This window comes from Panthera tigris, chromosome D3, assembly GCF_018350195.1.
Source record: "Panthera tigris isolate Pti1 chromosome D3, P.tigris_Pti1_mat1.1, whole genome shotgun sequence".
Lineage (NCBI taxonomy): Eukaryota > Metazoa > Chordata > Mammalia > Carnivora > Felidae > Panthera > Panthera tigris.
In genome coordinates, this window is record NC_056671.1 from 12,751,689 (window position 1) to 12,773,555 (window position 21,867).

Sequence of the window (21,867 nt, forward strand, 5' to 3'; positions counted from 1 at the left end):
AAGAATGCACAACGGGGGGCAAACCTCTCATTTCTGTTTACTGCTGTCTGTTGACTGTTTCCGGGAAAGGCAAGCTGAGCAGAAACAAGGGGAACCCTTGTAGAAGGCCCCAAAGAGCTGATAAACAAACAATGGGTGTGAGTGAAGCGCTCCAAATGATGTGACACTAATTGTTCAGATTAAAACGTTGGCCTAAGTTTTCTTTCTAGTATTTGTTTACTGCCTTCACCCAAAGGTACTATGTGTACTCAGAGAACTGTAGAGGGTTATGTTACTCCAGGAATGGAAAAGGACTTAGACCTCTCTTTTGACCCCCAACACACATCATGTTCCTGTGGCAGCACACTGCCACCCATATCGTGTCCACCAACGAAAGACTACTCCACCACAGGTTCTCTGCTTTCACATAGTTTTTTCAAATAAGCTGATCTCCCCGTGAAGAGGTGAAAGGAACAACTTTTTCTTGTTTCTTACTCCTAAAAAACCTCCAACTGAAGTGGCTAAAATAAAAGTGGCCAAGTCATGAAGAATGTATTTTTAAAAATTATAGAAAAATCAAACAGGCATGAGTTCTGTATTTAAAACCAAGTAAGAAAGGAAAAGCATTACCTGAATTTTATCACAAACACTGGTGATAAAAAACAGAAATTCACAAAGCTAACTGAAATCTACAGGCTCTCATATGATACTGCCCCATAGAAATGCAATGTGGTGCGGGCCTTACATCCCCAAAGGGATGAAATACAGATTGGTAAACTGATTTCCTGTACACTAGGCTCTTCTTGGTGTCTTTATCCCTCAAAAGTACATTTTCTCTCAACCTTTTGATGGGATCAGTCACACTTCTATCCCTTTCCCGTAAAAGATAAGAAGAGTGCCCCTTCTAAAAAATTATACAAGGGAAGGCAATGGCCTTCGTAACTGTCCAAGACAGGCACCAAGTGACTAGACACGGCTACGTTTTTATCCCCTCTTCTCCTTTTCTATTATATTCTAACTTTTCCCAAGGGTTAAGAGTAGCTCAAACCCTTTAAGAGATAAGATTGACTACAAGGCCGACCAGGAGAGAGGATAGGACTTCTGACAGAAATGAAATGAATCCCCCAATGCATCAGACCTCCAGGCTACTGACAGAAGATTCGTTATAAGTATGCTATTCTTTAAAAAATGAAAAGGGTAATATTTTCTATTGGCCTACAGTATAATTAGTAGAAAAAATTTTGCACACAATAGATTCCCAACAGTTACCTAATACTTCTGTAATTTAATACACGTAGAAACCGCTATTAAATCCTGATAGTTCACTGACTAGAGCACTTGCTATAATCCAAGCTGAATCGCGTGAGGCGTTTTATTTCAGGGACTCCACAAATACCTGATATAAATTTCATGCAAAGAAACAATATACGCATTCTAATGCAAGGGTCCGCAAACTATGGTCTGCAGATCAAATCCTGCCTACCGCCTTTTTTTTTTTTTTTTTTTGCTAAATAAAGTTTTATTGGAACACAGCCAAACCCGTTCACTTAGGTATTATCTCTCTATGGCTGCTCTGACTTTACAATGGCAGAGCTGAGAAGCTGCAACGGTGAAAAGCTGGCCTGCAAAGTTGAAAATATTTATTACTTGGCCCTTTCCTTAGAAAGTCTGCTGACTCGGCTCTAATACACCTGCATGCACAAAACCACCAAGCTAATCTGTGCTTTGCTTTTGTGTAGACCTTAGAAGGAAACTTCCCCCATCTCTATGTATGTACTGAACTTCTTATAAATGCGTCATTAATTACTAAGGCTTTAAAAAAATAACGTAGGCCTATGCATACTGCTCATGCAAAGTAGCTACACCAGCACAGCAAATGAGCTGGGCTCAAAGCCAGACAAGGCTGCTGCCACCGATCAGTTGTGTCGTTAGTTACTTTTAGTGCTCTGTGACTGACTGTTACATTTATGACAGGAAATATTAGCAGTTGGCAGGTATATTTAGGCATGCAACTTAAAAAAAGTCTGCTCTCTTAAGCTTCCAGGTTGAAAAATATCAGACAGTGGCAACGTGAATAAAGACTATTCCAACTTGCACCTACTTGTCCTTGTAAATCAGGATTGTCTTGCTCTTGTGCAACCAAAACAAAAACACACAAACTATATCACCATCAATCATGAAAAATAATAAAAGAAACCTAAATCGATTCTCCTCTCATCCATCTCTCTTTAAATTTTCATGTTAAAACTGACTTGATCTCACTGACCCAGTACAAAAATAAATGTTAGAAATTCAATTTACTATCACTTTTATATTAATACATTCTTTTTTGTCTTATACACTGGAGTCCAAAATTTAAGATTTCTTTGGCAAATGGTTTTGTTGATAATGAAAAGTTTAAAAACTGCTGGTTTATCCTGTCCATTTAAAAGAATCAGGGAATATCAATCTGCTTTATTCTTACTACCAACTCTCCCATTTTCTCCCTCAGCTCAGTTAGGGACATTAGTTCAACCCTTTTCCGTTGTTTCCTGTACTGACTGCTTTAGGAGTCTCTCACCTTTAAGCTCTCCATGGCCAAGCCGCCCAAGTCTGCCGATCACAACTCTCCAGGGTAGGGATGTCATTTGGACAATACCTATGCACCACTCCCATAACTTCTGTAGTCCAATTTTACGTGCAGATACTTTACTCCTCCGTGACCTGCAAAAGAAAGAAGTGGGGAAGGGGTCCCCAAATGAGTCGAAGTTATCGCTTAGTAAGACAAAACTCAGAAAATTCCAAAGAACCCACCCATCACACAGTGCCTAGTGCATTTAGACAGGAAAATCAGAAAGACTCCTATCTGAGGAAAGGCACAGTATCGATTTATATGTAGCATAAACACGCAGGCTCCTCACCTGTTTGGTAAAGCAATATTTACAATACAAGTTTCTAATAATTCCCCATGGAGGTCAGTGCAGGAAGCCAAAAGCCAGCGCTGGTCATGAGACAGACAGTAGCCCACAAAGAGCACGTTGTACTTCTGGCTCGCCTCCCCAAAAGTCTCTCCCAGCTCCGTCTGCTTATCTTTAATTGGGGCCAATATAAAAGGAGGGGAGTAAAGCTGGATTGGACTGGGTCGCTGAAATCAAAATAAAAATCAGTGTCAACATAATGCCACTCAACTCAACATTTCCAACAAAACCCAGAACAGCACTTGAAACCAATAGGGAGTAATGACGATAGACTGCCCCCCCCCCCAGCAGTATTATATACGTAAATAATAACGGTAAAACAGAAAACAAAGATTGTGTAAGTGACATCAGCTAGGAAACCCCAATCAGACCAATGCTTCTTTATTAAAACAAATTACTATTTTAGTAAGTAAATTAGCCCAACTTCATTAGTCATCAAGACAGCAAAAATTAAAACCACAATGAGATACCACTATATACCCACCAGAAAGTCAAATAAAAAAGAAAACACTGAGTATCGGTGAGAGTGTGGGGCAACTAGAACTTTCATACACTGATGGTGATGAATCACTTTGGAAAAGTGTTTGACAATATCTGCTAAAGTCAAACACACATACTCTGTGACCCAATCAAATGGATATATATGTTTACCAAAGGACAGGGATTAATCATAATAGCTCCAAATAAAAAATAACCTAAATACCCATCAACAGTAAAATGGAAGATAGACTGTGTTATAGTTACACAATCAGAATATCAAACAGTAAGGAAACGAAAAAACTACCACTACAAGCAACAGCATAGATTAATCTCGGCACTGAGTAAAAGAAGTCAGACACAAAAAATATATAAATTATGTGCCTCAATTTACATGAAAGTCAAAACCAGGCAAAACTCTGCTGCTTTAAGTGAGAATACTGATTACTGGTAGAATGACTAGAAGAGATCAGGCTTCTTATGTTTTGTTTCTTGTGCTTGTCACAAGCTATATTTAGTGAAAATTCATCAAGCAGTATACTTATGCTCAGGTACTTTTTAGTGTGTAAATTATACTTGTGTGTGAGTGAGTGTGTGTGTGTGTGTGTGTGTGTGTGTATGAGTGATTTAAGAAATCAAAACATTAGCTGTTACCAGTAAGACAAACAATGCAGACAGTTAAACTGTGACAAAATTTAGTTGTCACCATTATTTATAGTTATTATACACATTTCAACAATAAACTAGAGTAGCAGTCAGCAAACTTCTATAAAGGAGAGATAGTAAATATTTTAGGCTTTATGGGTCTCTCTTCTTATGAGTATTCTTCTCTTTTTAAAAATGTAATAATCATTCTGGGGCTCCTGGATGGCTCAGTCAGTTAAGTGTCCGACTCTTGATTTCGGCTCGGTCATGATCTCATGGTTCGTGAGATTGAGCCCTGCATCAAGACTGCTTGGGGTTCTCTCTCTCCCTCTCTCTTCCCCTTTCTCATGACGTCTCTCTCTTTCAAAAGAAATAAATAAACATTTTTTAATGTAATAATCATTCTTCTTCTTTTTTTAATGTAATAATCATTCTTATCCAGGTCATACAAATACAGGCTACAGGCTTGACTGCAGCTACAGTCATAGTTGCTGACCCCTAAACTATATATCTAAAATAGATACAGATATAGATATATCATAAAAAATAGTTAATAATGGAATTACAGAATTTTAAAGCTAAAATAAAGACCTGAGACAGAATCTAATCCAATTCCTTCATTTTAGGGATCCAAAACACAGGCCTAGAGATATTCAATAATTTGTTCAAAGTTTCAAAGCTAATCTTATCACTGATCCATTCATTCTCCCTACACCTGGAAAGTCTACTCCTAGGTATTTACCAAGAGAATGGAAAATATCGTAAACACAGACACTTGCGCACAAATGTTCACAGCAGTGTTGTTATTCACGATAGCTAAAAAGTGGGAAAACCCAAGTGTCCATACACCAAAGAATGAACACCCAAAATGTGGTATATCCATACAGTGGAATATTATTTAACCATAAAAAGAAATAAAATACACATGCTGTAACATGGATGAACCTAGAAAACATGCTAAATGAAAGAATCAGACGTGAAAGGTTACAGACTGTATGTTCCGCTCACATACAATGTCCAGAACAGGCAACTCTGCAGAGGCAGAATGCAGGCTAGATTCTAAGTTTATAAAGAAAGGCAATACCTCGATTTCTGGAGACAAAAGAAGAAACAAGTAGAAATAAATTCATTTTTTTTTAATCCTAGAAAACACGAATGGGTGAACTAAAATAGATAAACTGCTCATGAGAATGGAAAAATTAAAACTCAAAAGAATAAACCAACCTAAACAGCCAGAGACAGAAACTGTACACGAGCACAGAGTGGAGGTGGCTGTCAGCTAAGCAGCTGCTTCTGATGGGAGCAAGGGACAAGTGTGCCATTAACTATAAAGGCCTCATTTTTTCCCTAAGCTCTTACTTATCCAAGTGAGTTTTTTCAGAAAAATTTTCATCACCAACTAAAATCAGCAGTTTTTGGTGTTTTTGAGTTTTTTTCTGGTGAAGAGGTATTTGCTGGCTTTTATTAACGGGTGATCTTTCATGCAATAAAAGTTGCGGGAACTGATTTTTGAAGGCTCTGAAAATTGTAAACATTGCCCTGTTCATCTATCTTCAGGATAAAGTGATTAGTGAAATAAAAAGAAGTGTACAACTTCTGTTTGGTGTTTTCAAGTTCCCCTAGAGGCGCCTATCTGTGGGAAGCAGGTGTAAGAAGATGGAGAGAAAAAGCACTGAGACCAGGGAGGGGAGAGCAAGCTCCTGTAAAAACATGCAGCAGAAAACGAGGGATCCCTGCAGGGTGATCGCACACGCAAACAACTGTGGTACCAGGAGAGCAAAGAGCCAGGGAAAGGAGAGAGTTAGTGATTTAACACACAGATTAGCTTCAAAAAAATAAGGAACAAGATAAACATAGGAAAAGTCGAGCATCGCTAAGTAAAAGTGGTAAGTGTGTTGCTGCCTCAGGACCTACATCAAAAAAACACCGAGAGTTCACCGGCCTCTTATCCCCCAAATTTCACAAGTGGAGAGAAGTACCTCCTCTGTTTCAAATTAGGAATCAAAGAAACCTACCACTCTTCATAAAGGCAGAAGGCCAACCAGGCAACCAACCGGCCAGGTTTGCACCTCCCGCGTCAGAGTGCTCTTTCCGAAGCTTCTGCCGTGCTACTACCTACCTCTGGGTTCTTGAGGGTCATCTCGATGCTGGCGGCAGGCCCAAATCCCGTGAGGGACTTAATGTGGATCTGTGTGGGCAGAGGGCGCCGGCACTGGCAGTACACCGAAAATGCCATGGACTTCAAGTACTGAATGTAGAAAACTTGTTCGTCCTTCATTGTCTGCAGCATGTACTGGCAAGGCACGATCTACACAAACACAAACAAAACCAGACACTGGGATCGAAAGCGCCAACAGGAAAGCTGGAGGACAAGATGGCGTGAATTCTCTGCTGAATGGGGGCAGAGAACTGTAGTTCCGAAATACATAAGGGGCGCCTGGGTAGCTCAGTTGGTGGAGCTGCGACTCTTGATCTCAGGGTTGTGAGTTTGGGACCCACTGGGTGTAGAGATAACTTAAAAACAAAATCTTAAAAACAAGATACAAGAGGGGCATCTGGATCACTCGATCGGTCAAGCGTCCAACTCTTGATCTCAGCTCAGGTCATGATCTCACGGTGTTGTGGGTTCGAGCCCCGCGTGGGGCTCTCTCTGAGCTGACTGCACAGAACCTGCTTAGGATTCACGCTCTCTCTGTCCCTCACCTGCTCGTGCTTGGTCTCTCTCAAAACAGATAAATAAACTTTAAAAAATCAATTAAGTAAAATAAAATATATAAATGCCAAACATAATATAACTCAGTCTTAATTCCTTAGATGGCATAAAATCCTCGAGTACAAAGGTACACCAACAATTGAAGAAGAGGGTGCCATCTTGTCGGTCAAGTTACAGTTACTTAGAAATTACCCTGTTCCTTCGAGGGATAAATTCTCAATTTATTGTTGTCATGCTCCAAAATTTTACAATTTGCTTTTTAATGTAGTTCTCCTTTTTCTCATATACACACATAGTGTGCATCGTATCTTCGGGATTATTATCTAAGCATCAGAGACACAAACTTCACAACAATGAAAAACAATCCATCTGTTCTGGTAACTAATTTCGATATTTTAATTCTGTTAAGATGGCTTTAGTGAAAGTGACAGTAAAACAAAACCCAAACACCCAAGGCATCATTTTTCACCTATTATCAAAATCCTATACAATTACTGCACTATACAGCTGGCAAGGCTGTAGTGAAAGAGGCATGCTCACTCAGTGCTAAAGGGAATGCAAGTAAGTGTAACTTTCTTGGAAAGGAATCCGGCATTATTTACAGGAATCTATAGGTCTAAGAATCCACCTTAAGAAATGACCCAAACTGTGAAAAAGAGATTACACAGAAAGATGTTTGTTATAGCTTTGTTTATAATAGTGAAAGATAGAAACAAATTAAATATCTAACTGTATGGTAATAAATATGGAGAATATGCAGTCATTACAAACGCTGCTTGGGAGAATTTTCAGTAACATAGAAAAGTATTCAGGAATAATGGTAAGTATAAAAGGACTAAAAATAATACTAAAAGTATGATCTCAATTCTATAAACTGACATACACACAAAAAAGCTAAAAATACACCAAAATGGTGATGGTGGCTTAATCTAAAGGTAGAATTATGAACATCTTTTCCTTTACAGCTTTGTGTACTTCCAATGAAAAAGAAATCACAGACCTGTATTTACTTTCATAAAAACAACAACAAAAGCTAAAAATAAAGTTGCAGGCAGTTACCTGGAGAATGAAAGAATTTCTCATATGTTCGGGCAAATTATCCAGCATCTCCGTGTAGCAGCGCATCAAACTCAACAGCCAAAAGTTTCCGGAAGTGGAGTCTTCGTCTGCAGTGTAGGTGAAGGGGTCCACCATGTAAATGACCACAGCTGGAGGATAGGCTTGGCTGTCTGCAGAGTCGGGTTCAGTGGGAATTCCTATTCTTTCCCTTTCTGTGACACTGCGGAGAGAGTCACTTATGAGATGCACAAATAAATATAAATTACACAAAATACATCAATTCCCGAGGACACTGACCCCCTGGACAATGATTACAGATCGAATGTAGCATTGATACGTTTCGTATTATCCACACGAAGGCAAACCAAGCCCGTTAGCACCAAGAGAGATGGGAAAGGACAATATACCACTCCTTTAAATGGGAGATCTCTTTTTCGACTCCTTCTTTTCCTTGGGGCTACATTCTAAAAAGATGTTTTATACCACTATTAATGTGAGTGGTAACAGCTTACTAATACTATATCATGTTCATATAATAATAACAGGAGTATTAACAGTACCAGCTTCCTATGAAGCTAATAAGCTTAATAACAGTAAGTTCACACGGAGTCTTGGATTTCTTAACACTGGAGCCACAGACTGACAGTCATAAGTTCCCTTTGGGAAGGAGGGAAATAGGGCGCTTCACGAGCCTTAGAGATGCAGGAGGTGAGGAGGGGCGTGGGGTGCGGAAGAGCAGGGACGGGGTCCAAGCCGAAGCCACACACCATCCACCGGCGAGCAGCGTACCTTTCTTGTCCATCCTGTGAGGGCTGAGAGGAGCTCTGCCCGGGCTCCGGGTCTCCGCCACAGCCTGCGCTCCCTTGCGTTCTGTCTGCAGAACCGGCCCCGCTGCCGGGGTTCTGCCCTCCGCCGCTAGCACTGAATCCTGAAGAAGAGGTAGTGCTGATCTGGTTAACAACGGGGGCGGGGGCGGGGGCGGAGGCGGAGACCGGCGGCACAGAGGACCCGGAGGCCGAGCTGCCTGCCGCGGGGTTCCCGGAACTGCTGCTGGAGGTGGGGTTGAACGCACTGCCGGCTGAGGGCGCTGCCGATCCTGAATTTGAAGCTAGAGGCCCAGCGTTCCCGGGGGCAGCTTGTCCCTGTGCTGCTGCTGGTGGGGACTGGTACTTAGGTGGTATCAGCAGGCTGCCATCGAGCTGCAGAGTGGCTAGATAAGGTGCTGAAAGAGTACACGCAGAGAGGGGACGTCAGCGACACTCCGTCAGACCCAATCACGGTTTCAGAAAATTGCGTTTTCAGGCTGTGACGCTCTATGACACCCAAGATGCTATCTCCACGCTGGAGCACAGGCTTATATACTCTGCAAACGTGGAGCTGAACACGGGGCTACGTGTGACAGTTCTGGTGAAGAGGCTTATTTGAAAACAAAGAGAAAATTAACCACTGGTAAAATTTTCCTTTCGGACTGAATCTGCCTTCACCGCAAGCCGCGAGGCCGGGGTCTCTTCCGGAGCCATCACGGCGTATACCACGCTCCTATGTGCAGCGGGTTTAGAAGCTTCCAAGACTCTCTTGGGAGTGCGGGTTTAACTTAAGCAGTTAATACCAAGTCCTGCCGCTAAGTTTTCAACATGTGGAGTAAATTAGATATGACTTCTTTAGGCAACTTTAAATTGCTTTTAAAGAATGTTGTGCACGTAAAAATGAGCATTTAACGACCCAGAACGCAGAAATTAGACCTAAACAAATACGGTAATGGAACACCAACATTACCTGAGATAAAAGCAGCGGAACGCTGCTTCCCAAAGGGTGGCAATCTGCTATTTTACTTCTCAGATTCTACTTTGCCAAACAAATTCCCATTTACCTAGGTGATGGCGGCAAACTTGCGCATAAAGTTTGAGTCTGGAATGATTGTCATTCTCCTCGCTGCTCCACGGCTGGTTAAACCACTCGCTCACAAGCTCATCCGTCAGCTTCTGTGCCACAGTCTTTCCCACGCGCATGATCCCATCTCGTAGCACTTTGCAGATGGGCTTGTGCTGCCCAAGCCGACACATCTACACCACAAACAAGACCGTTACTTACAACAGGAACCACGCCTGTGCTCGGGGGGGGGGGGGGGACGACATTCTCTACCACACACGCGGGAGTACCTCGCGTTTTCTTTTCGCATTAACACAAGCACCCAAACCCACGTTCTGAGCTGGTCCTTTCTGCTCGTTAGAATGTGTGCTGAAACTCCTATCTGCCTCTCCAAAACCTGGACTGGCCCCTCTCAAGAAAAATAAATGTTTCTTCACCCAGCCAGTTCCTCCCGCACAAGGGAAGGTCGCTGAGTACTACCTGATTGCTAATGGTCAAATAAAGAATTAACCAGATTCCTGCCTACTAAGGCTGACTGAGACATATGTCCGCTAAAACCTCTTAAGTAATCCCGACTCATAATGTTTTCCCATAAGATAACATTAACATTTTATGGGCCATCTGTTACACTGTTACAGACATTTGGAGATCACCAAGAGCAGAGGCCACTGAAGCAGGGGATATGCTGATCACTTTTTAAAAGTAAATAGTTGTTTTAAGCACAATGAGATTCTGTTGTTAGTCTCTAGCACACTAAATGGACACTTGCAGCAAGAATTAATACAACACACCTGCGAAAAGTAAGCTACTTAACTATCTATTCAACAACAGGAGAGCCCATATCATCCCTTATTACAGCTGATAACTGAAGGCCTAACTCAGGCCCTACAAAATCCTCTAGCATACACCCTCGTAACCAGGGACACACTACGACCAAACGAGCAGTCCTAATAAAGCCATTGGGATCTAAAAAGATCCCGCGATCCTTTTATGTTTTGTAACTTCTGTTGAAGGCTTCGTTCAAGAGAAGGGCCGTGCTTTAAAAAAAAAATTGCTTACACAAGTTTTCTGTGTTACGGTCCTTATGATTTAATATTATTACACATCCACGGACCAGGCACTGTGTAGAAATTACTAGATCTGAGGGTTTCCTCCAGGGGCTTAACTGATGCCATCACCTCAGACATTACCATCTCCTCACTTCTTTGTAGCAAGACATAAGTTCACCATTTCATGTACACCCATCCATTTCTAAATAGCGAATGTTCTGTTATGACATATTTTTGAAATTCAACTTGGCATCATATTTAACAAACACCCTTGTAATGTTTATACTATGCCTGTCACAGCTCTTCAAAAATACTAATTTCATTTAATCTTGCCAAAAATAAAGATATTAGAAGTATAAGGTACAAAGAATTTAGTGTACGTATACTCTGGCTGAAAGAAATGTGGAACTTACTCTTCAAGATACACATGATCCTAATTTTTCAAAAGCAATAGTATTTCATGTAATAAATATACAAAATTATCTACCTGGCTTTTAAATTATTATGGTTATTATTAACCTGTATCAAAATTTTAGTATTAAGATGAACGTAGTGTTTAAATACATAACACACAACAGGGACATGATTCATTAAACTCATCTTTTGACACAGAAATCTTCAAGCTAAACATTTTCATACTGTTTTCAGGAACACCCCCCACCCCCCCAGCCCTGCCCACAAAGAGATGTGCTTTCTTTTTGTAAAGGCCATCTTCTGAACAGCCAGAACACCCGCCCCTGGTAAGCAACACTCTTAAACTCAAGCACATAAATCAGGAAAAAACAGCAGACAGAATTGTACATGGTGTGGTAAGGCCAGTAGAGCAAAGTCTTCTAAATCTAACAAAATGTACAGCAAAGATGGGAAAAGCAATTTACTTCCGGGAAAAAACTTGCCAACTTAATTCTCTCCTCCATCCTCCAACTATCTGCAAATTTCCTTTGAGATCTCCTTTGAAGATACTTGCTCTTTAAAACTCAGCCACAGCTAGAAACAATCTGAGGACTCATGTCCCAAAAGCGATTTTCGGGTCGTGCTCACCTCATATACAGCGCTCAAGTCCCTGAAGAAAGTTTTGGCTCCTTCGAGCAAGGCCTCGTTTTCTGGACACACCACAATATAGGCAACATCCCGGTGGCCCCCATATGGGTCCAACAGCAGCCTCTCCCAAAATGGCAAGGAGAACGGCGAGATGGTGAGGAAGTCCTTGTCATAGCCTACCAGCAGGGTGGGGATGGGCAACGGCTCAGGAGATTCTTCGGAACCTGTAACAACAGTGCAGTTCAGGAGGGTGCTTCCCACAGCCGGGACACCTTAGAAGGTCCCCGCTGCGTTAGCATTAGTTCTGGCATCAGAAGTTTCCTTGCAGGTTCACAGCGTAACTCTCAACAGTATTCTTCAAATCCTCTAATTATATGGCTCCTGATGAAGGACCTTACTTAAATGAGTCAGAACATGCTTACAGAGGTTCGAGAAGATCAGAGGGCAGACTAGAACAAGCTAAAGTTAGTTTTCCAAGCAGCACTACATCGTTTCCTTTAAGCATGATAATCCCGGCTCTGAAGAAGTTGACAGAACTAATTCAGAAGTTCATCCAGATGAAAATACAATGAGGATCAGGAAGATGAGGAAAATCTAATGGATACTCTACTTAAGGATCATTTTCCTCATTGACCTTGTTTCTGCCAAGGATGCTAAGAAAACGTAACTCCAAACTGACTTTAGGAAAGAAAAGAGATTATAAAGCTTAACAGTCGTGAAAAGAAAGATGCTATTTTGTCAGTGCGTCGAGGACTTGGCAGTGACTAAAGCTGGTTTCTACGGCAACAACCTATGAAGGAACTGAAAGAGGGAAGAGGTTCTACCGTAGGTCCCCCGTCCTGCCATCTTGTGGAACTGCTGCCAGGTTAGCGGTCCCTGCACATGCTGGATGTTCTCCCAGGTCCTGCCCGTGCGCTTCTTCTGGATGGCGTCTTGGAGAAAGGGCTGCAGAGACAACAGCATACGGACCACATCTTGGGAGGAGAGCATACTGATGTCCAGCACTGGAAGAGAAGGGACACGGAAAGGAACAGAAATCGTAAGGGGGGATCGACACTGTCCTCTTTTCTGCCCTAATTCTGGACCGGAGTTACGGCCCATGACAAAGATAACACTGGTGGCACGTTCTATTTTTACTAGATTCTAAAATGCCAGACTTACCTGGCAACAGTAAAGGTATTTTATTATTATAAAGTAATTTATAATTTATCATTGGAAATAATAAAAGGAAAAGTACGTTACTCTATATTCAAGAGGTTAACTGTAGAACTGCTTTGAAGTAAAAAGATGGATAGACCTGCTCTTTCAAATCATATGAACCTGTTTCCAAGGTTACATAAGAAACCCTGTAAAAGTTTCTCAATTATCGTATTACTTTTATTTACAAACACTGATGTTCTGGATGTGTTAAGTGGGGGGGAAAAAACCTACACAGAAGCTTTTAAAAAACTGTTAAAAACGCTCCTACTGTAAAACATTTTCACAAAACACTGAGTGCACGAAAGAGAACGGCGACCTTGCACGCAGGCAGAGGCACAGGGCACCATGGCGAAGGCAACGCCAGGACGAGAGGCCATCCACCCAGAGGAGGGTGGGACTCAGGGCTTCAGAACAAACATTCTTCCTACTAGGAGGAGGGGCTCTTAACAGAGAATCTGAGAAACCTCTCAAACTCTATGCAAAACCCTGCACGCACGTACAAATGCGTACTCTTTCCCAGGGAGGAACGTCCATCACGCTCATCGAATTCTCAGAAAGATCCGATGAAAGAGCTCATCAAGTTTGAGGTGACCAGCTATGAACCCACACGGCTGCATACCTAAAGACCTTCCCTTACTCTTCCTTTTCTAGCTGACTAGGAAAGGGACACGGTTGGAAATCTAAGATTTACCTACCCACTAAATCTGAAACACAGGGTGCTTAAGACATTTTGAGGTGTATCTCCTAAATCAAACACAAGTGGCAAACCTAAATTTCCAACACCTCCCGAAAGAGCCGGGAGGCCCGGCGAGTGTGGGCTCGGAGCCACGTTCCTGCACAGACAGCCCTGCCGGAGCGGTCGGACAGCCGCCCCCTTCCCCCGGCTCTGCTCGCTCTCCCCTCACTCGGCTCTGCTGCTTGCCTGACAACGGAGCGATGGCCATCGCCTTCATCTTCGAGCCTGTGCTGCCTTTTTTCCTTATAGTAAAGAAAAAAGTACTTCTTGTACCCACGGCTCCATCAAAAGTTGGAAAAAGACAGACCGAGAGAACCACACGTTAGAGAAAAATAAAAGCAGACGCACTTCCGTGGGGCTATTCCTGTGCACACGGAACAGGAAGTGTGCCGCGCGAGACAATCGAGGGCGCTGCTGTCTGCAGACCCGGCTCCCGCACCGTTCACTTCCATCAGCTGTCGGCTACTCTCCAGCTTCTGACTTTGAAGCCCACACCTCCCCGCAACAAAATCTGCTATTTTTCATATCCAAAGATGACAGTACTGATCCACCCACAGAATGCTTTTCTGTCTGAAGGCTACTGTCTAGTAAAAGGAACCACCCAAGATAATCACCCACATTTCTGTAGGGGAAAGACTGCACTTTCTTTAATTCATAAATTCATCCCACAGACATTAATTAAAGGCCTGCTAAGTATAAGGCACTGTGCTCAAACCTGAGCAGTTACAGAAGTGAGTGTCATCCTTGAATACTTCCTTAGGAGTCTCCACCTACCAAGAAGCCTCCTTGCTTGGCTACTCCGAAAATGCCTATCACCCCTACTCCGCTGAGCTGTGTCCTCGAGCCATAGTTCTTTTCCAGATTTCAAACTATATTTAAGAAGATTATACAGCCTTCTCTCCTACAAGGCTCAGAGCTGCTCAGGACAGGGTCCATGTTCCGTTCACGTAACCGACCGCTCGGGCCTGGCCGCTCCCACCTCTCTCCAGAGCAGCCCTCACCGTGGTCAGAAGACGGGTTTAATCCTCATCTTAAAAGCTCAGCTGTGCTTTAATGCTTATTGACCACTCTACTCTTTCTTGAACTCGGTTACACCAAAGAATTCAGTAAAGCTCTGTCCCAAGCCCTCTTGCGGTTCTAGTCTTGTCCGCCTCCTCAGTGAGCTTCCCTCCTCCTCCTCAGTGCTCCTGACTTGAGTTCCGATCTACAAGCCAACCACTCCCTTCCCCCTGAGCTGCAAGGCCTGTCAAATCCCAAGTGTCTACTTGAAACCTCTAGCTGGGTATCTCAGAAGCGATCTTTAAAATCACCAAAACTCAATTTAGGGGCTTTCTCCCCAGACAGGGTCTTCCTCGAGTACACCTAGCTTTGAACGAGGTCACTGTGGGTCCAGGTATATGCATCACAAATCCGGGTGTCTTCCTTAACATCCCGTTCTCCCCAAGCCCCAAAATCCAACCCACTACCAAATCCTGCAGTCCTACCACTTCCTCAACGTCTTTTGAATGCTTCCACTTCTCTTCCATCTCCTTTGCTAAGACACGAAACCAAGCTATTATTTATTTGAGCCACTACATTAAACCTGTAGTCTCTCCACCGTTCCTGTCATTTCCAAATCCACAGCCTGCACCGAAGTCAGAGTATTTGTTTCTCTGTTTTATTTTAAAACTAATTATTATTATTTTTGAGAGAGAGAGAGAGAGAGAGAGAGAGAGAGAGAGAGAGAGGGAGGGAGGGAGGAAGGGAGAGGGAGAGGGAACACGTGAGCAGGGGAGGGGCAGAGAGAGACGGAAACAGAATCTGAAGCAGGCTCCAGGCTGTCAGCACAGAGCCCAATGCAGGGCTCGAACTCGTGAACCATGAGATCGTGACCTGGGCCAAAGTCAGGTGCTTAACCAACTGAGCCACCCAGGCACCCCTGAGAGTATCTGTTCCTTAACTGCACAAATCTGATGGCAATGCCTCTTCATAAACCCATCAATGACCTGTTAGGGCTCTTGGGATAAAGCCCCCAGCCCCAGCAGGTCTCAAAAGGTTCTTGTAAATCTAGCCAACTGGAAGCTGGCTTCAGTTTTCTGAAAGCCCCAAGCTCTACATAATTCTGGGCCTTCACTCTTGCTCCTTCTACCTGGGACACAATTCCTTGCTCTCCACTCTCTTTATCCAATTAATCAGTACTGAGATCTCTAACGTTAGTACTTCTTCAAGGAGGTCTTCCCTGACCCCAGTCTAGGGACGCTCTCCTTATCCCATGCTTTCATCGCTTATGATGGTTTCTAATAATATGCTAATTCGTGTAATTACTTGATTAATGTACATCTTCCAGAATAGATCAGAAAGTCCCTCCGAGAGGTACCTTGTCTCTTTCGGTCATTTTATCCCCCAGGATGCATCACGGAATAGCGAATGAATAAAGGAAGCGAATGGCAAGTTCCGTGGCCCACTTCGAGCTCATCATCACAGATATTTGTCAACTGGAGCTTTTAACAACAGAAGAGCCAGTGACATGCCTCGGGAACCACAACACAAAGTAAACCGTGATCACTGGAGTAACATACAAAGCACTGGAAAACCAGAGGGAGGAAAAAGTGCTCTGTAAATGGGCAGAAGGCTTCATGGAGGAAGGACCATGGAAAACCGGTCTAGAAGAATGGTGGATGTAAACATGAAAGGGGGTACAAACTAGTATCCCGTATAGTCTCGACAACTCTGACACTTAGCAGCCACCGGTTTCAGTACCAGTGGCCCATAGGAATTAACACGATAGGAAGTTTTCACAAAATAATTCCTCTGCTCAAAAGGTGTTTCCATATGAAACATTTCTCCAGTCCTTAAATTTAGGATAATTATCAACAGGGCTCTCACTTTAGTTCTTCTGAAGAAGTGAAATTTGAGATTTGTCCTATAACAAAGAAAGCTTATAATTTACCACCATACGAAGAAAATCTGCAAAGTAAGTGTGCGTTCTGGAAAACCTACCATTGCTGTGAGGCCACGAGTGCACAGTGGCACTTCTCACCAGCGCTTCGTCTACTTTTCCACCCGTGGGATTGTCCACATACTGTCGGCCCTGCTCCAAGGCATTAAAGCATTCCGTCCAATAATCATTATTATCTGCCTGCACCCGGTCGTAACTCCAGCTCACACAGGGAAGAGTCTGGCGACTGTTGGAGGAAATGTAGTCCAAGAAACTCAGTGAAGCAAAAGGTTGTGTATGCTGATTCTGGAGGAGGAGGAGGAGGCTTATAGGTGGCTCCTGGGACTTTCTGGCTCCCTCCACCTGAGGAAGGAAGGTAGTCTGACACATCATTAAGCGCCTCTCCGCGGCCTGACCAATATCAGAATTCTTCCCAAAGATATCCAACTCATCTTCCAGGAAGAGTCCCGAATTGTAGCCAAGTTTGCGATTCATAATCGCACTAAACCCACAGGTACAGCGATACTGGTCCTCGTTGGAAGAATCGGGGATGTAAAGCCCAACATCTGCCCCTTTGATGTTCATGTTGCAGGCACAGATGCAACAGCTGTCAAAGTTTCTGTCTTTAAAGATATTCATGACGGAATCTGAGAGGATCAGGGTGACGTAGAGACTGTGGGCTTCGGGAATCGGCTGCATGGTGGCAGGCTCCACAGAGTTAAGGGGCCGCGTGGTGGAAGGAGTAGAGGCAGGTGAGCCCTGATCGGTGCTGTCGTATTTAACCGACCCTTGACCACTGGCAGTGCCCCCTCCTCTGGGAGTTCTTGGGGTCCTGGGGGTTCGTGGTGTGGGGACAGAGAAGCGAGGGGTTGCTGGAGATGGCAAAACTCCTGCCCCGCTGTTGCTGGCTGGGGCAGCGCTGTTCAACGTCACCGGCGTGTTCATCTGGGGCGTATTCAGGTAGTCTGGGTCTGCTAGGCTCCCGACACTAGGCACGTTGCTGCAACAGAGAATGCCGAGTGAGAACGCGCGCTCGTCACAGACTGCCAGGGTTCTCACGGTCACCCCGCCCGCCCGCCCGCCCGCACGCCGCAGCCTTCACGCATGCCATCCCTGGGTATATTCCAGTGTTTCTTAAAAAAAATCAAAGCACCCAAAAAAGCCAGTGAAGTGGATGGGAAAGCAAGCAGCAAGGCATGAAGAGCAATACACCACAGCATCTTCCTTCTGCTTATTCCACATCTGCGCAATCTTCATGTTAATCTTTCAAAGGAACTTCCCTGATTTTAGAAGAAAACGTGATGCTGAGTCTGGTCAAGGTAGTTTTGAAAAACCGTAACTACTACGTGAAACTGTAACACATGAGTTCAGATGCTAAATCAGCTAGAAGGCCATAGGATAAAATCTGGATCTAACTGGCAATTACATTTCTGTCATTTATTGAAATCGAAAGTCTGCCACTGTACTTGCTCTCTAAGGCGATGATCCATATATGATTCTAAGTCAGACACACATGAAAATGTGCTATTCTTCTATTTTCAAAATACAGGCCTATCTAGGCCTGTGTTTTTATAATAACGAGTCACCATGAGGGAATCCAGTTGTAGGAAAGCCACTGGCCAGTGCTCCACTACAATTAATACAAATATCACGTGTGTAGCTAGGAGGCCTTAGTACTCGTTACATGAGTTACAGGCACACATCCTATATTGCAGCTTCCACACTTCTTCTAGATTCCTGTGGAGTGGTAGGCAATTTTAGTTCATTTTTAATTTTTCAATATGCTATGCATGACTGGTAGCACATTTGTTTCAGTTCCCAGAGACTGATAGCACCGTGTTACCTATTTTTCCATAAGCAATGACTTCTTCTTGGAATAGCCACATAGAGCACAAAACAGTGCCTGCAATGTTCTGCTGTTTTTTTATTCCAAAAAGTTTTCTGATATACGCTCTTAGATGTACATGTAAAACAGCACGAGACCATTCTGTCCAATTAGAAGGTATCAAAAGAACACAGATTTCATTTGATACTTATTATTCTTTAGAAATCTATTAATACTGAGCTTAAACTCATGTTCTTCCAATAAACTACATGTTCATTCACTTACAATTTGAAAGAAGAATGTCACAAAGCAATGGCTCTTCAAGTAAATTCTTGTGATTTTTAATTAGCTATGCCTCAACTACCAGCCTAAAAAAATCTACACCAAGCACTATAAGGAAATTGTAAATCTGAGGCACAGTGGTATCTCTGAGAACAGATAAAAAATGACCCAGAAACCTTGATTAGCAATCACTGCTGTCTCAGAGACCAAAATAATAAGTGCGTAATAAAGATCTTTACCCTAATTGGACTCCTTTCACATTTTCCTGTTTGACAAAACCCTATGAATTACTATGCAGCTCAGATCAGAAAAGGAACTACGGCTCCTAACGCAAAACCCAAATAATGGAATTGCTCCCTAGGTGGTAAGAATGGTTTAGCTTGCACAGTAACCTGATTTTTCCCCATTCGATGAAAATGAGTTGAGGACCAACACCATGCTAGACACCAGGTATTCAACAGTAAAGAGGCAGAAGAAGAGTCAGCTCACAGCCAGTAAGACAGGTGTCAAGCAAGGAAGCACCAGCGTGCTGAGTGTGGCAAAGGGGTGGCCAGGGTGAGGGAGGCCCCAGCAGAAGGAATTCACACAGTCTAGAACTTTGCTGGCCAATAAGGCTGCCGCTAGCCCTACGTGCTAAAGTTTAGGTCCACTTAGATAAGACCAAACATTCAGTCTTGGTCTCAACTGGCCACATTTCAAGAGGCACACAGCTGCGACACCGGGCAGGGGCGGCCATACTGGAAGGCGTGCCGATACTTCGTCGAACGAAGTTCCTAACAGTGCCAGCCAAGGATACCAAGGATCTTTGGGGTGGCTACTGACAAACTGAACAGAATAAGCAGTGATCTAAATCACTGATTTTTTAGCCGACCGTACAGCAACGGGTTGCGTTTCACGTTTTTGAGGAGCCTCTGTGTGTAGGAGATGAAACTGTCCACCGGGTCCCTGGAGCTGCTGCACTGCTGAGAAGGCCAGTGGGCTCCCCTGTACTGCACCAGAGGCCCTATTTAAATAAGACCGAGTCCAGCCGGAGCACGGCAGCAGGAGACCCGCCAGGGGGGTCACCACCAGGGTCCTTTCGAGCACGCTCTTTCACACTGCTGGTGAGCTGTCATTGCCACAATACTTCCCCAACCATTAGTTGCCGGAGCCTTTCGAAGATCTTGTGTGGGAAGGAGGGCAGGATTATACCATTTTAAAGAAGGGGAGACTCCGATCAGATGGTCATTTAAGGTCACAGACAGGAGGAAACAAAAAAGGGAGGAGCAGGAATGGAGTCCTACGTCAGCACAGCGGTACCTTCCCAAGTCTGGGTGGGTTCTTTTATCCCACACCTGCGTCGCGGTTTTTCAATCCCCTACTGACTTCACATACGTGAGCATAAAGCCCGTTTGGGACACTAACGTTGGTTTCATCAAGATGGTTTTATCTGATGTCACAAATGGAGCCCGCAGACTGGATCTGGAATTTGTCTTCTTGTCTTACTGGTTCCTAAAATGTAACTCTGAACTAATTAGCAACGTTTGTAAAAAGGAAATGTATATAAACATGCAGATCTCCAGGCTCCCACATCCTTGTGTGAACTATGTGCTGTCACCGCACAGCAAACAGTCACTTCAAAAGAGGCCTTCTCTCAGCGGGTCCATCACGGACCCTGCCCGTTCCTGCCATCCTGCTAGGGGACACTGACCACTGCTGCTGTCAAGTCGTTTGCTTTCCCCAGTCCATGTTGTCCGTACATTGCTTGCCTGGTCCTGACAGAAATTTGAGTTTGTGGCCTTCTATTTTATAGCATGTATTTTATTAAGAAATTATGAATCATAGGGGAAACGGACTCTGCGTTGTTGATGTAAGTACTGTTTTTTGACAGAGTGAAAAGTGCCCAAGCTACCGGAAACCCAGCCTCTTCCTTCCTCTTCTCCTACCACCTCTGTTGCTGCTTTCTTATGACGTGGGGTCAGCATCAGAGAAAGTCTCCATGTTATCACTTCATTTTAAAGTGCCTTCAGTAAACACACTTGGAGTGATCAAGTCACAAACCAAGTACTTACCAATACTACCCCCAAATGGTAGTATTTTTAAAGAAGTAATATATCCTAAGCTCCAATCTAGTGTTTGATTCGTGGTAGACAGTGATTTGACATGGAATGAGCACGAACACCGTGGTTCTCTATACAAATAACCTTAATTTATCTGTGTACATGAAATTTAGTTTGGAAGACATGTACACTTTCGATACAAAATAATGTGCGCAAAAACACGAATGGCCAAGAAAGGAAAGTTTTAAATGGTATGTGATGTCATCATTGTAGATAAATGTTTAGTTAAGCTCAAAACCCGTTCACGTGGCCAGTAGCTCGATGCAGATCCCGGCACGTACTTGTAACCGTCTCTACTGAAAATGGCTGCAGGCGGCATGGGCAGCTGTTCAATTTTAGGAGGCACCGCCCACGAAGGCCGAAACAGACAGGCATCAGGTATCTTCAGAGGTAGCAGGCACTGGCTCGGCAACATCTTCAGTGGAGCAAACATGGAGGAACCCACGAAAGGTTGAAAAGTTGGAACTTTGTGCACGTATGAAAAGTCCTGTGACAACAAGAGGGGGCCAGTGATAATGTCGGTGAACGACTCAGGACACCACAACAGCAACCACAATCACTGGAATTCAGCATTTCTCTCATTTCGTCAGCAGAACATGCTAATGCCAAAATTATAAGTTGATCAAGACACTATAATTTATGTAGAAAACAATGTACCTCACGATCCACTGCGAGGATTCTTAGGAACTTAGGTATGTATGACATATAGATAATACTATCTTGAAGATGCATATGAATCTGCTTAAAAACTGCCCTGCCCTGCCCTGCCCTGGTAAGATTAATATACTGGCAATTACCTTTACTTCCTCTGGCTTGGGACTTCCTAATCCATCTTCTACTTCCATTTTGAATTCAGTGAGCTGTGTTGAAACCATACTGACCATAGGGCTCTCCATCATGCCTAATGCTGTCACTGTCTCTGAACTGATTCCATCTTTATAATTCATCACAGGAGAAAATGCAGGGTGCTGTTCCAAAGAAGGAGGGGTGGGAAACATCCTTTGCAAGTCTGCAACTGC

At 43.5% G+C, this 21,867-nt stretch overlaps 1 protein-coding gene across 5 annotated transcripts in view; it reads right to left on the minus strand.

The window, feature by feature from the left end:
- Positions 1 to 21,867, minus strand: part of MED13L (mediator complex subunit 13L) — a 300,820-nt gene that overhangs the window by 10,304 nt on the left and 268,649 nt on the right. For 4 of the 5 annotated variants that reach the window (XM_042962371.1, XM_042962375.1, XM_042962376.1 and 1 more), the window contains 11 exons: positions 21,646 to 21,866; positions 21,130 to 21,335; positions 16,705 to 17,642; positions 12,614 to 12,793; positions 11,790 to 12,013; positions 9,701 to 9,893; positions 8,620 to 9,052; positions 7,831 to 8,050; positions 6,178 to 6,366; positions 2,880 to 3,103; positions 2,540 to 2,682 (listed from right to left, as the gene is read on the minus strand). In XM_042962371.1, coding sequence (XP_042818305.1) covers positions 2,540 to 2,682; positions 2,880 to 3,103; positions 6,178 to 6,366; positions 7,831 to 8,050; positions 8,620 to 9,052; positions 9,701 to 9,893; positions 11,790 to 12,013; positions 12,614 to 12,793; positions 16,705 to 17,642; positions 21,130 to 21,335; positions 21,646 to 21,866 — 3,171 coding nt within the window. The remainder of the gene's footprint in view (positions 1 to 2,539; positions 2,683 to 2,879; positions 3,104 to 6,177; positions 6,367 to 7,830; positions 8,051 to 8,619; positions 9,053 to 9,700; positions 9,894 to 11,789; positions 12,014 to 12,613; positions 12,794 to 16,704; positions 17,643 to 21,129; positions 21,336 to 21,645; position 21,867) is intronic. The other variant, XM_042962372.1, reaches the window with a different exon arrangement.